The 16,710-nt window shown below is 41.4% G+C and overlaps 2 protein-coding genes across 8 annotated transcripts in view; one reads left to right on the top strand and one right to left on the bottom strand.

Annotated features, from left to right (window-relative positions):
• Positions 1 to 1,313: 1,313 nt before the first annotated feature.
• MTMR1 (myotubularin related protein 1) overlaps positions 1,314 to 16,710 on the top strand; it is a gene marked incomplete at both ends in the record, with an annotated part of 76,448 nt that continues 61,051 nt past the window's right edge. For all 7 annotated transcript variants that reach the window (XM_080718671.1, XM_080718669.1, XM_080718670.1 and 4 more), the window contains 2 exons: positions 1,314 to 1,468; positions 7,292 to 7,397. In XM_080718671.1, coding sequence (XP_080574797.1) covers positions 1,314 to 1,468; positions 7,292 to 7,397 — 261 coding nt within the window. The remainder of the gene's footprint in view (positions 1,469 to 7,291; positions 7,398 to 16,710) is intronic.
• On the bottom strand, positions 8,117 to 16,635 carry LOC308279412 (metaxin-1-like; the record flags this gene model as incomplete). Its single annotated transcript, XM_080719524.1, has 2 exons — positions 8,117 to 8,668; positions 16,600 to 16,635. 2 exons carry the CDS (start codon positions 16,633 to 16,635, stop codon positions 8,117 to 8,119), a joined length of 588 nt encoding a protein of 195 aa, XP_080575650.1.

Here is a 16,710-nt window from a genome sequence, read left to right as displayed (position 1 = left end):
TCCGAGCTACACATCCAGCCCTACTTTTTTTTTACTCTTTATTTTTAAACAGGGTCTCACTGAGTTGCAAAGGGCCTCACTAGATAGTAGCTGAGGTGTTCACAAACATTCTATCCCTAACAGTGGGTTAAACATTTGATTTAATACTTTTGGAAAATCAGAAGTTTGCAGGAGGTGGTTTTCTGGTGTGAGAGATGTCCCTTCTTTCCAGCCCTCCCTACTCTGTTGTCCTTTCATTTTAGATTTACCCCCTTTGGGTCTCCAGACATCACACTCTCAATATTTAATTTGAAATTATTAAGGCAGTAGAACAGAATGAGAGTGACGGGTATGGATTACACTGTCTGCTGCATCTGCCTTTAATCTAGGAATGAAGTGTTCCATTTATATGTTCTTAGGCAAACCTGGGTCATGGGTCTTCTGTTCACATTCAGAACAACCACAGGCAAAAGGTCTCAGGATTCCCACACTGCTCCCAACAAAATCAAGGGTGAGTTGAAGGGAGATAAGCCAGGGGATATATCAACTCAAGAAGAATAAGCAAGGCAATCTTATCACAGGAAGCAAACATCCTAAATTCCTTTATCATCAAATATTGGCTTGATTTTCATGGTGGTGGTTTCTAATCAACAGAAATTAAATGTCACTCTTAATATAAACCAAGGGCGGAAGATTTGAGGGTGGCGCTGGAACACTTGGTTGTCCTACAGATGGCAGGGAGGTGGATTTGTGTGGGGGGGGGAGAAGAAGGGGTGTAGAGAGAACAGAGTGGCAGGAGTTGCAAACATTCATTAAATTGTTCCTGCTTCAAGATGCCAAGACGGGGGACACCCAAAGGGCTTGGGTGGCCCCTACTGCAAAACTATTTCGGAGACCAAAATTGAAGAGAAAGATCCTTTTGAATCCTTGCATTTCCCCAAACATGATTTTACACTCCACCTCTCCGTAGACAAATTGGTTGGATACGAAGCAATGCAAGTTATTGGCAATCCCTTGGAAGATTCTCAATCCTAGCAGCGTGGGACGTGCCAAAGCCGCTTGCGAATGTGTCCTAGCTAGAGTCTAGGCTCTGGGGGCGGGCACCAGGTGGGCCCTGGGCGGGACTAGGGGGCGAGGTGCCGCCGGCGCCCCGCCCTCCCCACCCGCCCCGCCCCCTGCGCGCGCGGCCTTGTGGGTAAAGCGAGGCCGCCAGGTGACAGCTAATGGCGGCGGCCGCCTGAGGCCGGCGATCTGGGGGCGGAGCGGAGTGGCAGGAGGCGCTCGGCTGCACCTTCCCGACGACGGCAGCGGGTTCGGCCAGGGTTTGGCGCGCCATGGACAGGCCGGCGGCAGCGGCGGCGGCGGCGGCGGTGGGCTGCGAGGGCGCCGGGGGTCCAGGCCCGGGGCCAGCGGGCGGCAGGAGACCCCCTCGGTCCATGGGAGCAGCCGCCTCTGGCTCCAGGCAGCCCAGCATGGAGACCCTGGACAGGTAAGCAGGGCCGGGGCCACTATGGCCTCCTGCGCCCCCACTCTCGAGGACCTAAGGCGACGCCCGGCCGACTGTCTGGCGTTCCGCTTGGGCCACGGCGGGGGCGGGTGGCCGCACTCTGTCTCCTTCCCGCCTCCCGGGACATCTGCGCTTGGACCTGGCCGGGAGTCCTCACCTGCCTCACTTCCGCCTCGCGAGCGCCAGATTCCCTGATGGGCTGTCAATGTGCTCCCCAGGGCACCTTGGCGACCCCTTGTCTCTCCTTGCCCAGACCGCACATCCGCTGAAGGGAGATTTCACCCCAGCTGTCCTCTTGGCGTCGCTTTGCTTACTTGGTTTTAAGACCCAATCGCTGCTGCCTCTGCTCTGGAGTCTTTGATGTTGGGGTTAGGGGAGGGGACTGGATCCCAGAAGGATGGGAGCTGGTGTAAACTGAGGCGATGGTACCCTGAATTGAAAACGGGGATGAAAAACTTCCAAACTGCCCAGGATCCAAGAATGCAGACTCACTTACTTTCGGTTCTTCACACTTAAAAGGCACCTGTTCATTGTTTTCTTTTTTTATTTTTATTTTTATTTTTATTTTTTGGTGGTACTGGGGTTCCTGGAAGCCCTTCTACCTCCGGGCGACACTCCCAGACTTATTTTTACATTTTTATTTGGAAACAGGGTCTCCTAAGCCAGCGCGCGCGGCTGGCTTCGAATCTGCGCGATCCTCCTGTCTCTGCCTCCCAAGCGCGGGGATTATAAGCGTGCGCCACCACGCCTGACTCATTGTTTTCTTGAACCCATGAGCCTCCGGCTTTAAAGGCCATTGCAGAACCCAGATAAATTAGAGACATAGACTGGCCATGTGTGACCAAGGAGGGCCGTCCCCTCCTTTGAGGGCATGGGGTGGCCTATCCTATGGCCCGGGACATCTAGTTTTCACACATCGTGGCCATTTCCCTGACACCCAAGCATACTTGGGCAACAGGCTCTGTTTCAGATATTCATTCCTCCCTGTCTTAGTCACACCAGTGTGCTAAAGTTTTGGGAGTTTCCAAAGGCACAGGGACAATAAGAAACACTCCTTCACTTTATTTCTAGCTCTGTGTAATTACAATGTACTTTAATAAATTAATTACCCAAGAGATCAGCTTCACTGACAACTAATCAGCTAAGACAGCATTTGGAATGGCGAGGACTTCACTTGTCTCCAAATATTCAACAATGTGTGAGGTTTGGGCAATTCTGAGAATAATACAAGATGTCTTTCGTTCTCTGGCTTACTATTTTGTGAAGTAAACAAACCAACAATTGAAATTGAACTTGATAGGTACTAGGCTAGAGGTGAATACACAAATGTAACCAAAATGGAGCATTTATCTGAATTATCTAAGGAGATGAAGGAAACTTGAATATGCTACCCCAAGACTTGCCTCATATTCTGGTTTCCTTGAGAGATTTTTTTTTCTGTACTGGAGATAGAACCCAGAGGCATTTTACCTCCGAGCTGCACCCCCAGGCCCATTTTTTATTTTTTATTTTGAAACAGGGTCTGAGTTGCAAAGGGCCTCACTAAGTAGCTGAGGCTATTTGCAAACCATGATCCTCTGTCTCAGCCTCCAGAATGCCGGGATTACAAGCGTGCGCCACCACACCCAGCTTTCCTTGAGAGGTTTTTAAGCACTGCCTAAGGATTGTCATTCTAAGGAGGTTTAGGGAAGGCCTAGGAATTAGTATTTTTCAAAAGCTACAGACACTCAGTAGTGATCCACTATGCTGTGGGTATATGGAGGTCGGGAACTTGATTTCTTCTGTCGGGTATGGTCAGTATGAGAGGATCTTCCAAAGAAGCCTGGCATTTCAATTGAATAGTGAAAAATGAGTAGAATTAGCCAGGGCACAGGGTGGAGAGGGCTTTGGGCCATGAAAGCAGAATGTGCAGTCATTTAGGCAATACAGGTATATGGACAACTGGTGAGAGAAAAGGCCTTTTGTTGCCTGTGGGAAGACAGTCTTCCTAGGGAGTTGTATATAACCTGCACCAAAATCATCTCAGGTGCATATTCTTGGGCCTCACCCCACATCTAGTCCACCTACCTCTGGAATCAAGCCTGGAATTCTGTATTTTAACAACCTTCTTAGTATGAGTATGGTGGATCATGCAGGCTGTTTTGCTTAGGATGGTGGATGGTCATCGTGTACTTAGAGGGCCAGTGAAATTTTTAATCCTCCTCAGTTCTGTCCTTGTTTGGATGAGAAATTGTATATATAATCACTCATGCTTTGGGGACCACAAAATACTTTCAGTCGTGTGAGCTGTGGCATCCCAACAACATTCTAGAATGATTCTCTGCAGTAATGTGGCAAATGGACTGGAGGAGGGGAATCTAGTCAGTAGGTTATAAATATGTTTAATCACTTATGCATTTCTTCTGTAAATATGACACTGTGTGTCAGGTGTTGTGTTGAGCCTGAGGACACACAGGCAACAAACATAAAAGAGACAAGTAAAATGTGTTCTCTGTTAGATGGTGATTGGTATCAGGGAAAAGAAAAGTAAACCAGGATGGGGACAAAAAGTTCTGGGGGTATGTGCTTTGGGTAGTGGTTGGAATTTTAAGTAGGATGATCAGATAAAACCTACTTGGGAAAGGTAACATCTGAGTAATGCCCTGAAAGAGTTGAAAGACCCAGCCATACAGATAGTCCAGGACAATAGAATTCTAGGAAGAAGCTTATGCATAGAAAGGCCCAGGGATGACAGTGTGAAGGAAGTGTTCTAGGGTGAACAAGAAGATTAGGTGTCAGTAGGAAGAAAGACATAAGGGATGAAGTCCCAAGGGTAGCTGGTGGAGAGCTTGCAGGACATAGGGAACCAATGGGGACTTCAGGGCAGCAGAAGAACTAATTTGGTATAGGTTTCTGTAGGCTCTCATGATGCTGTGTGGACTGCAGACAGAAAGGAGAAGGAGTTGAAGCAGAGTAACCAGCATGTAGGAGATTATTGTAGTAGGGCATGTGAGAGCATGATGGCTTAGCCTACTGTGATGGAGGGAATGAGGGGAGAAATGGTCAGATTCTAGATACAATCTGAAGAAGACCTGCAGGGTGGAGCAAATAGGATTTGTTGAAGATCAATTTTTGAGTATAACAGAAGAATCAAGATGCATTACAAGGTATTTAACTTTGGAAAAATAGTGTTGCTGAGATAGAGAAACTTCTAAGTGAATCAGGATTAGGAAATAGCAGGCTCTCAGATTTGGACATATCAATTATGAGATGCCAATTAATATATCCGAGAGCAGATGTCAAAGAGAAAGCTTATTTACTTGAGCCTGGAGTTGAGGGGTAGCTTCTGGAGACCTAACTTGGCATCTAGATGGGACTTCAATTCATGAGGCAGGAAGAGAACACAGAAAAATGATGGCTCTAAAAAGGAGAACTGGAATAGAAATAGGGTAGGGTAAATTTTCAAGATATTAGCATGGAAGAGGTACATGATCTGGGGAGCCTTCAGCTGTTTTTGGTGTGAGCATTGGAACTAGGAGAGGCCAGATTGGAGAAGCAGAGCTAGAGGCCTTCAGCCTGTGAGGAGTTGTTGATGCCACGAGCGTGGAAGGCAGTTGCATAGACTGAAGAGAAGAGAGAGGGGAAGAGGAAGCATGGCTTCCCGTCTCAGTTCATCATCTTCACCAATTCCCATTCCTGCTTTTCTTCAAAGAGTGACCCTTAGATAGAACCTAGCTCTTTGGGCTTAGCTCCACCATGCTTCCTGGACCATGAGACTTTACTTCTCTTCCCAGTACTCTCCTCTTTTTGATGCAGCTGTGGGCCTGTGAAAGGATGTGGCTTGTTGAAGGTCACAGAGCTAACTGGTGATAGAAGTGTGATTAGAATCCAGGCCTCTGTCTACTAGCCCATTTTACCACTGCATGCACAACTGCAGTGGCCAGGACATTTCTGGTTTCAGGTGACATAAAAACACAATTGAGTGAAAGCCATAAAGGAGGTTATCTTGATTTACATTAACTGCTTTAGACTGGGAGAGATGGCCATGGGCACAAGTAGGGCAAGGGTTACAACAGCGTTGACAGGACTCCCCGTCTCTTATTTTTATGATTTTGCTTTTATCTCTGTGGGTTTTTCAAAGGGTTAGATGTGGGGATTGGCCTCCACAGAATCTTATATAGTCAGGGGGTACAGTTCCCCAAAGTAAAGAAGAAAAGTGTACTTATCAGAGGAAGTGGGAAAGGATGCTGGTAGATGATCACAATAGGTCAGTTATGGTCAACAGTTGGATTTCTACAGTATTTTTCCCCTGTATTTGCATCCACTTTTATATTTGGAGAAGAAATATGGTTGCTGACAGAAAAAGGCATTATGAAAAGAAAAGTAGCAAATAAGCCGACAATAAAGATTACAGCCTTTAAAAAGGAAACTAAAATCTCTCCCTTTCCCCTCTTTCCTCTTAGAAATTGTGCTAGATTTCTAGTTTCTGCTAATTGTGGTAGATTCTTGGCATATCATAGGAGTTTCTGCCCATTCTGCTATTTTTTTTACTTATATTTTCAAGCACACTGCTAACCACTGGGCTGTCTTAATTAGAGACTGAAATTTGGATCACTAGTACAGGACATCAGATTTTTAAATTTTATTATTTAGGTTATTTTATATATTGCCTGGAAATTCCAGGCATTTCTGTTTTCCAAATATATAAGTGGATTTAATTAGGGATGTGATCTTTTTAAAGATTGGAAACATCTTTTACAATAAAAGCTACCTGCATGGTAAACTATTGTAGCATCTTTTGTCTTCTTGCTTGATTTCTTCAGTGTTTTGCCAAATCAGGAATGGAGCCTCTCTTCTGGGGGCATTTTTTTTTAATTCTCTCATAGTCTAGTTTGATTATGTCGTCCTTTTGTTCAGGTGAGTACAGCCCAAACCACTTACCAGTCACATGACCTTGGGCAGACCTGGAAGCTAGATTTTCTCATCTGTAAAATGGGTCACTTTGAGGTTGGTAAGGTTGCAGTGTAGAAATGACTTTGAAAACCTTAGAGCACCGTGGAAGTAGAAGATGTCATTTTCTTTGTATCATTGTGTTTTAATACAAGGCAGTTGGCTAGCATCTGTGATTCTGGATTTAACTCAGTAAGCTGGCCACTATGGGTGGTGCTATATATTAGAAGGATGATCACAGCACCTCTGAGACCCCATTTTCTCATCTCAAGAACAAGTTGGCTAGTCCCTGTTCTGCCTTTTTATCGCACCATTCTTAGGAGGCTCTGACATAACAACTAGAAGAACCTTTTGTAAGTTGTCAAAACACTTACAGAAATTTACTATACACCAAATGTAATTTTTCTATTGTGTTTTGTAAAATCACAGACAGCTTTGCTTCATTAAGAGTCTCTTTGCCTCACTCAAAAGTACACTGGTTTTTAGACTAAAAGTGACAGAATGAAATTAAGTTTTTGAAAAAATGTATGCTGTAAGCTAAATATTTCACTCTAGAATTAATTTTATATACATTACATTAAGAATCTTCTGTACAATTGTAGTAGAATAAAATTAAATTAAATGTTAGAGTAGCATGCTTAACTGTAAACAGCCAGAATCTTAAACTTTTTAGAATAAAGTTTGTTTTATTTAAAATTAACTAGGAACCTAATCTTACTTGTTAGCTTTAAGTCAATATTTCAGTTCTTATATTAAATGTAAAAGTCATCAAGTAGTTTAATAAAATTTTATTCTTCTAAATGTGCATATATCCCTATTCAGTGCTCATTTGCAGGAGCCTGTGCTTTAAATTTTTAATGACACTATTTCTTTTAGTCCTACAGGGTCACATGTTGAATGGTGTAAACAGCTTATAGCTGCTACAATTTCTAGTCAGATTTCAGGTTCAGTGACATCAGAAAACGTGTCCAGAGATTACAAGGTAAGCGACATTGAGTGTTTAATTTATTTTTGCTATACTAAGCAGCCATGAAGCTTTGTGGTTTTAATTCAAGTGAGCCTTTGACCCCTTGATACTTAACTGCCATTTGCTTGTGAGTGAGGAGAAAGTAGTGATCTGGAATGTAGAAGAGAAATTTTACCAGTATCTAGTATATGTGATCATAGTTTTGTAACTGAAAGGAAACTCTGACTTTAGATTATCATTCTTTTATCAATTAAGTTCCAAAGAGAAGGGAAACTAGTAGAGTAGAATGGGACTGAGGGAGAGATGATGGGAGTCAAAGGGGAGATTCTGGGGAGTGAAATTGACCAAATGGTGTATGTGCCTGTACAAATACAATGAATCCCACTATTATGTATAATCATAATGTGCCAGTAAAAAATCAAGTTCCATTTTATTATAAGAAATTCATATATTTTGTTAGTTTTCTATATTTCAGAAAAATCTTAATATACAATATCTCTCTAAGTTGAAAATTTATTCTTGTATTTAGGTATTGCCTATGAGAATTGAGCATTAACATGTATTACTAGAATGTAAAATCAAAAGAGTATTGTATAAGCAGGCTCATTCTTTTTCACTGTGAGCAGTTTTATTCTGGGGTAGCAGTGCCCCCTTTCCAGGTATACCAAAAACGGGAAGGCAAAGGGGTCCATGGAATGCGTGACCTTTTTTTGGTCCTAGAAGCTTGAGGCAAATCATTCGTCATCATCCTCCTCAGCCATGCCTAGGGCCTGGTTGCCTGGAGCTCGGGCAGGTGTGGCCTGCTGGATAGAGACAGTGCCGCTGAGCATGGCATAGCCCACCATGTTTGCCAGTCCCACTAGCACAGACAGGATCTGGCTCCAGCGCTGGGATGGCTCCTCTTCTGACTCCCGGCCTGCTAGTGTGTGGCATTGGGGTGGCACCTTGGCTCCACCCCAGGGAAAGTAGAGGCTGAGGTTGTGGGTGCAGTAGGTGCAGAGGTGGTGCAGCCCCCACAGGTGGGCCTTCAGCCTCCGGTTGGGCAGCTTTGCCTGCAGCATTTGGGCCAAGTAGCTGAAGATGAAAGTGTCCAAGGAGGTGAGGACTTCTCCAAAGAAGAACTTCTGAGAGCCCAGGTGCTGAAAGAGAAGGGTCAGATACTCCGGAGCCTCTTGGAACAGCTCCTTCTCCAGTTCCTCCTTGTTCTCGGGCCTGTGCTTCCCACACAGCAACTGCAGCCACTCCATGTACTGCCACTGCATGAGGCCAGGCAGGAAGAAGGAAGGCTCATTTTTTTAGTCCTTCATGAAGAAATCTCTGTTCATTTTGAAAGGAGGATTCCCTACTTATTCTAAGTTTAAGAGTTATAAGCTTCTTGTTGACAAAGACTCGGGCTCCTTTGCTCACCACTGGTTTCCCAACATAAGGCTGGAACATAATATGTACTAGGTAAATATTTGTTTAATCACTAACAAGCTAAAAATTCCTTGCTCTCTTTGTGTAGGCTAAAGATGAACTTTGTTTTAAAGTCAATAAGCTTAACAGGTACACTAAAGGAAACGTTCTTTACATTCCAGTTGTGATGTTTGTTCGAATTGAGGTTTCACTATATAATAGTCATTTTTGTCTGCTAGGAATAGCTGATTGATTTTTCACAAGCATGTACAAAATATATTTGGTATCCTGGACCATCATTAGTTAACAGTCTCAAAATTATAATCCTTGCCAGACATCAAATCTTACAAGTAGCCGGGCGTGGTGGTGCATGCTTGTAATCCCAGCATTTGGGAGCCTGAGACAGGAGGATTGTGGTTCATAGACAGCCTCAGCTACTTAGTGAGGCCCTTTGCAACTCAGTAAAACCCTGTTTCAAAATAAAGAATAAAAAATAGGGTGGAGGGTGTAGCTCGGAAGTAGAATGCCCCTGGGTTTCATCCCCAATAACACACACACACATACAAAAAAAATCTTACAAATAGTTCAAGAACTGAAATATATACTAATTAATTCTAAACTGCCTCAGTTCCTTTTTAGCTTATAGCATAACAAGTACAGAAGCTGACTCAAGAGGCCATGTAATTGAGATTTGGCTATGGTGCTGTCTTTCACTTCCTTCAAGCTAGCAGATGCTGTTATGCTTATCAGAGGAAAAAAAAGGAAGGTATGGCTGTGGATTAGTAGAAATTGGATAATCTACTCACTAAAAGAGTGACTGTCCTCTGTTACCTGGTTTTCATGGTCACCCAGAAAAGACCACCTGGGACCTCCTGGGTTTCAAAATTTGGTGAGGCAAATACATGTTCAGTCAGTCGGAAGAAGTACTTGCTGTATCACCCATGCCTGGATATCTGACCACTAAGCAGCTTTGGACCAGTTGCCTAATTGCCCCCACCTCCGAGAAGCTGTCCATTGATGGAAAGGCCCATATTAGTGGAAGATAGCTCTGAGACCTTGGGGAAATTTTCTGTGTGAACAATTATGATTTTTTTTTTTTTGCAGTGCTGGGGGTGGAACCAAGGAGCATTCTACTTCCGAGCTATACCCCCAGCCCTGTTTTGTTCTTTTTTCGTGTGTGTGGTGCTTGTAATTGAACCCAGGGGCATTCTACCTCTGAATTACACTCCAAACCCGATTTTGAAAAAGAGTCTCACTAAGTTGCGGAGTGCCTCACTAAGTAGATGAGGTTGGCCGTGAACCTTGATCCTCCTGTCTCAGCCTCCCAAATACTGGGATTTTAAGGGTGTGCTACCATGCCCAGCTAACAATTATGATTTAACTGCAATGTTTTCATTATGGTTGAATAGTTGTTAGTGTTGTATGAGTTCTATGAAAGACTGGATGTTGACTATGTGCATGGCTTTCCAACATATACATTAATAGATCAGACTAAGTTTTATCAGTTTTAGTCTACTGACAAATTTTCCATAGCAGAATTAGTTCATGTTGGAATAGTTTAACAGATGATATACAGGCCAAATAATTCTATATTTTAGAAATTAAAAGTTTCATCCTTATATCAGATCGTAGCTAAAGCCTATGATAAATTATTGTAAGGGAACATGTTTTATAACCATCTTTGTTATATTTGCCTTGTAGCCAGATCGGCAAAGTTGGCATTATATTTATAATTTGGGAGTTATGCAAAAGCATAAGGTATTTCTAAACCACAAGTGTAATTATACCTGCTACTTATAAAATAATTCTTAAAACTTTTGTAACCACACTGGGCCTCTGAGACCCCTCTACTATGGGAACTATTACTTGGTGTTTTCCTTGAAGGTCTAGATACAGTTCCCGGAGAAATTAAGTTGTGGTATTAGTTGATAACATTTGAAGTTATTTAGTGTATAAATATTTTATTTGAAATACATGCTTAATTTGGGTTTAATTTACTATAGGTTAAACTCAAGTCAGAAATTAAATGGAAGCATATTTTTATATGGAATAGATCAGTTGCATCTTATTTGAAATATTTGTAAGCTGGGCGTGGTGGTGCAAGCTTATAATCCCCGGGCTTGGGAGGCTGAGACAGGAGAATCACCCAGGTTCGAAGCCAGCCTCAGCTGGCTTAAGAGATCCTGTTTCCAAATGAAATATAAAATAGGTGTGGGAGTGTAGCCTGGAGGTAGAAGGCCCCTGGGTTCCATCCCCAGAACCACAGGAAAAAAAAGAAATATGTGTTGTCTTCTGAGTTGTTGGCTGATATATCATCATTATAATCAACTCTCATACACATAGATTTCTGTGATCTTATAATAATTTTTCTACTTAATTTTTTTGAGTCTTACTAGGTTGATGAGGCTTGCCTGGAATCTACAACCTCCTATCTCAACCTACAAAATACTGGGATTACAGGCATGTGCTACTATGCCGGGTTATATCTACTGTTTTTCAACATGTGGCCCTTGTGGCTTCCTGTATCAGTGCCCCCTGGGGTTCCTATAAAAATGTAGTTTCCCACCAGGCGCGGTGATGCATGCCTGTAATCCCAGCATTCAGGAGGCTAAGACAGGAGGATTGCGGTCTGTGGACAGCCTCAGCTACTTAAGCCCTTTGCAAATCAGTGAGACCCTGTTTCAAAATAAAGAATAAGAAAAAAAACATAGGGCTGGGGGTGTAGCTTGGAGGTAGAATGCCCTTGGGTTCCATCCCCAGACCACACAAAAAATGTAGTTTCCTGGGCTCCACCTCAACTTAGTGAATTGACATCTCTGAGGGAAGGAGCTAAGTGTTTCTTATGTACAACAAAATTTAAAAACTTTGGCTTCTTAAGTTTATATGTGTTTAAATTGGAGATTAAGCCAAGCATTTCTGGTACATTACTACAAAACTGAATAATTAGCAATTCATCTTAGATGTTGAGAACAATTAATTATTTTTTACTCATATATTTTCAGCCCAGGTTCAGATTATCCCAAATGTGATAAGAATATCACTTGTATCAAATGAGTTTATATAGTATCTCTATAAACATTTTAATAGTTATGTCATTATTTTTTATATTTTAAAAGTTAGCACATCAGCTTTTGGTTTAATGGATATAATTGCCTAAAAAGGGCAAAGTATATTAAGAGTGGATTTTTAAATCAATATAATGACAAATATTAATATCAATGCAAGTGGTATGTAGTTATAACAAGCTAAACGTGTAAGGGTGGTATTATGAAATGACAGAACTTTGGCAAATATAGTCTCAGCTGAAAGAGCAGATAGCAATTATATGGGTCAACTAAATTAATGAATGCATACCTTGATACCAAATCATCCTGAAGATTAGCCTGATAATTAAGACTAGTAGGAGAAATATAATGAAATGTGTTGCTTGACCCCTCAACTACTATGTTGCTTTCATTTTTACTAGGCTAACAGTAAAAAATATCTTTTTGTCAAAAAATTAGGAACAATATCTTAATGTAATTTTCAATATATTTGATGAAATAATACAATTGCAGATTGCAATGAAACATTTCTAGGAACTACTAGTAGAAATAACACAGTTGATCAAAGCTTCCATTGTTTAGAAAGTAAAACTAGGCCAGGAAGAGGGAGGCTGATGGAGTAGGACAAACAGTACTGTTAGTTTTATGACCCTATCTGTAAAGATAAAAGAGTTTGAGTTATATTATAAGCTTCTAAATATCTTTGTGTCTAAAACATTCTTCAGTTAGGTTTTGTCTGGAAGGATATGATTCTGGCCAGCTTTATGGAAATTGGAACACTATAATTCTAATGTGAGCATCTTGTTGCTTCTGTCATCATCATCATCACTTCCTGTTCCTCTCCACTTCTTCCTTCTTACCTCAACATGCATATTCAGAGGCTAAATGTTTTCCCTAAACATTCTGAAGACAAAAGAAAAAATGTGGAAAGTGCTTTACAATGTTTAATCATTGAGCAGCATAGCAAAATAATTAAATTCTGGATCCTCAACAAAAATTCCAGAATAGCTTTGTAGGGAAGGCAGAAGCAACATATGGGAAAGGCTTCATTAATCTTGATCTAGATCTTGGTTAATATTCCTTAAATTGGGTAGCCAATGAAAATGGAAACTTGAGCGTGATTTTCATAGTCCATTGTTGGTACCTGGCATCATTACTTGTTAAATAAATCAGAGGTTGCCAACTTGGATGCCTACCTGTGACAGTCAACAAGCTATGCAGACATAGGGGAGTGCTATAGAGAACTGAAGAGTTCCCCTAATTAAAACCAACCCTGCTACTGCCTGTTTGAGCAGTAGAACTCCAGTTGATAACCACTATAATAGATGGTAGTGCTGTCTTATCTACCAGAGTTATAATGTGAAAGTATTATCTCTTTAAAATGTCAATCTTGGACTTCTGCTTCTAGAAAGATGGATGAATGCATTTTCTATTGTTTTTCACACTAAGTACAACTAAAAACTTTAGACATAATCTATAAGCTATGTATAAGAACAGTCTGAAAGGCAGAGAGATGAAGGCACATTAATTAAGGATGTTAGGACCCAAGGAATGACATGGTATTGGGTGCCCTTGGTTTTGTTTTTGCCACAAGAATTCTGGACCTGTTGCTGAATAAGCCAGTGGTTCAGAAACTCAGTAGGTTCAGGTAAGAAAAGCCTAGTCACTAACTAGAGGACCAGGAAAGGGACAGCCTCACAAAAAGAAAACACTTACACACTATCACTCTCTTCTAGCCAAACCCCACAGGAAAAAAAAAAATTGTAACCCTATGCCATCCCACCAGCAAAGCCAGTTAGGTAGCCCTAGCATACTGTAAGGAAGTACACTAATCCCTTGTATAGGTAATGGCACAGGAGTTCTAATGAAGAGTCAGGGCTTCACCACACATAGATATAGAAAAGGAATTTACCCTCTCTAGTGTGCTGTCAGTGAAGGCCAGAAAGGTTTCTGTGGAAATCCAGCCAGGAGCTGGACCCTTTTGCCTCTCCTTTCCAGTAACAAGGAAACCTCTACCCTTTGATATCAATGAAGTTCTGAGTGGGAAACTTAGACATCTACCCTACTTGGCAGTAATAAAACAGTGCTCCCTTTTCTACTGATACAGTGTCAGAGACAGCCAAATAAAATAGAAGGCTTAAATAAGATCCACAGTCTCAAACATAATGCCCCAAATGTTCAAATTTCAACTGAATATCATGTGTCATACCAAGAATGAGGAAGATCTTAAACTTAGTGATAAAAAAGAATCACTATGGACTGGGCATGTAGCTCAGTGACAGAGAGGTTGCTTAGCATGCTTGAGGCCCTGGGTTCAATCCCTAGCACTACAAAATAAATAAGCCCCCAAAACAATAAGAGAAAAAGAGAATCAACAAAATCAAAGGTAAAATGAAAGAGATGTTAGAATATGTGCAAATTATTTTAAAGAAGCCATCATAAAATTGTTTCAATAAACAACTACAACAAATATGCTTGAAACAATGAAAAATATAAACAAAAAAGAAATAGAAAAATTTCAGCAAATAAATGTGAGACATAGAAGAACCAAGAAGAAATTTAAAAAATGAAAGATACTATAACCAAAATAAACTCAGTGGAAGAGTTCAATCGCAGAATGAAGAGGACAGAGAATCGAATTGGCGAACTTGAAAACAAAACAATAGCTGGGGATGGTGGTGCATGCTTTTAAACCCAGTATTTGGGAGGCTGAGACAGGATCTGGGTTTGTGGCCAGCCTCAGCTACTTAGTGAGGCCCTTTGCAACTCAGCAAGACCCTGTCTCAAAATAAAGAATAAAAATAGGGCTGGGGATATAGCTCAGAGGTAGAATGTCCTTGGGGTTCCATCCCCAGGACCAAAAAAACCCAACAACAACAACAACAAAAACTCCTGACCTCACAGTTCAAACTTCCTAACAGGTTAAAACCTCTGGTTGTTAACTTCTTTTTGCTGTACTAAGTATTGCACCTAGAGACACGCTACCACTGGAACATTTTTTTTTTTTTGACACAAGGCCTTACTAAGTTGCTCTGTCTGGCCTCAAACTTGTGATCCTCTTGCCTTAGCTTCCCAAGTAACTGGGAATATAGTTGTGTGCCACTGTGCCCAGCTCAGGAAAATCTCTTTTTTAAAACTAATTTTGTAGCAATCTGATTTCAACAGTAAAATTATTGTATCAATATAATTTGTACTAAAGATAGAAAACAGTGGCGTTTTTACTCCAACATTTTAATATTTTTTCTAAAAAGAACCTCTAAGGCATAAGCTCAAAGATAACTCATTTATGAAAACCTAATATCTATTTGGCTTAGAATTGTTTTTGGTGATTTTTCCAAAAGATTATAAAATTTGGAGTCAGCACTTTTGACCTTCAATCCTAGCCTTGTACTGATTAGGTGTTTACCAAGTTACTTAACCTTGTTGAGCCTCAATGGCCTTGTTTGTCTGATGATAATATAGCTGAGGTTGAATGTGTTAAATGGGGCAATGTATATATTAAATATGCAAATAATATTTATTATATCCTGTCACTGTATAAAAATTTCTACGTGCAAAAACAACTGCAAAAGGAATGTACTATACTTACTGAACACTAATCTCCAAGAAATATGTGAGCAGAGCACCTGTTCTGTGCCAGACATGCGGGCAGTCTGGGCTACATGGAATTCAGTCAGGCAGAGATACAGAAAATTGTGCTTTATATTGGACCATGTGAGTGTTAAAATAGACATGTAAACAAGATGTGGTGAAAAGAAGGAGTAGAGCAGGACATTCTGGGAGTTCAGCTTTGTCAGCACCCTCGAGAAAACAAATTTAGGTGGGACTGTATTGAGGTCAGGAGCATGTGCACTAAAGCCAGCCAGCTTGGGTTTGAATCCCTGCTCTTGATTGTTGCTGTATGGCAGGAAGCAAGCTTTCTCACCTCACCTCTCATTGCCTGACTTTCCACATTTGTCACATTAGTGGCTGGGAGGGTAGACTAACATATAAAGCATTTAGCACAGTGCCTCGCCTAGAGTAAGCTTTCAACAACTACTCATTGTTTGTAGTACTAGTACTGACTGTGTTTGAAAACTTTCTGAGATACTTTCACATTGTTGGGGCCTTAGGGGTGGTCAGCTGTTACCTCACTGAGAATTAAGACAGGAGCCAAATAGAACAAAATACCAGCTACACTAATTGATGAAAGCTAGCTTGGAGGGCATAGCTTAGATGTGCAGCCACAGTGGGCTGCCTCATTCATCATGGTACAGTTATATACACTCCCCAAAGGAAGCTCTGAACAACTTCAGCCTCTCTTGGGGCAGAACCCACACAAGTGAACTCCCCATGGGGGAAGAGTAGAGAATCAAAGTGAAGGATACCAGTTCCTTTATCCAAATCCACCTAGACCCAGTGGTCCACAGACGCCTTCCACTCTCTTCCTGGGAGTTCTTGGACGGATGACAAAGACAATTTAAGGACAGAGGAAGGAAGGTTTACTCCCAGCACGAACTGTATACACATTTAAATTTTATTGCTTTTCTTGACTTACTGAAAGCCATTTAGAGTATAGTAAGGGCAGGTAGATTTTTAACTTTTGGATGGTATGCTGGCTTTGTTGAATAGAATAAAATCACTATGACCTACCTTTTTTGCACTTTATCATAGGTTCTTTGCATGTGTAGGTGAGGGAGGGATGTAGGGCATTTCAAGATAGTATTGGTACAAATTGTGGCAGCTGAGACCTATCAACTAAAGGCTACATACAGTACAATTATTTTAACTGATTTCACCTTGCCCACAACCTGTGAGTGAGATGCATTTAGCATCACGACTTAAGAGAAGAAGAGACAGAAGACTCTGATGAGTGTTTGGCTAGTGTGAGGGCTTCTGGCCAGTAAGTA

The sequence above is a fragment of the Muscardinus avellanarius genome, assembly GCF_963383645.1.
Source record: "Muscardinus avellanarius genome assembly, chromosome: X".
Lineage (NCBI taxonomy): Eukaryota > Metazoa > Chordata > Mammalia > Rodentia > Gliridae > Muscardinus > Muscardinus avellanarius.
This window is presented reverse-complemented; position numbering and strand designations above follow the sequence as displayed.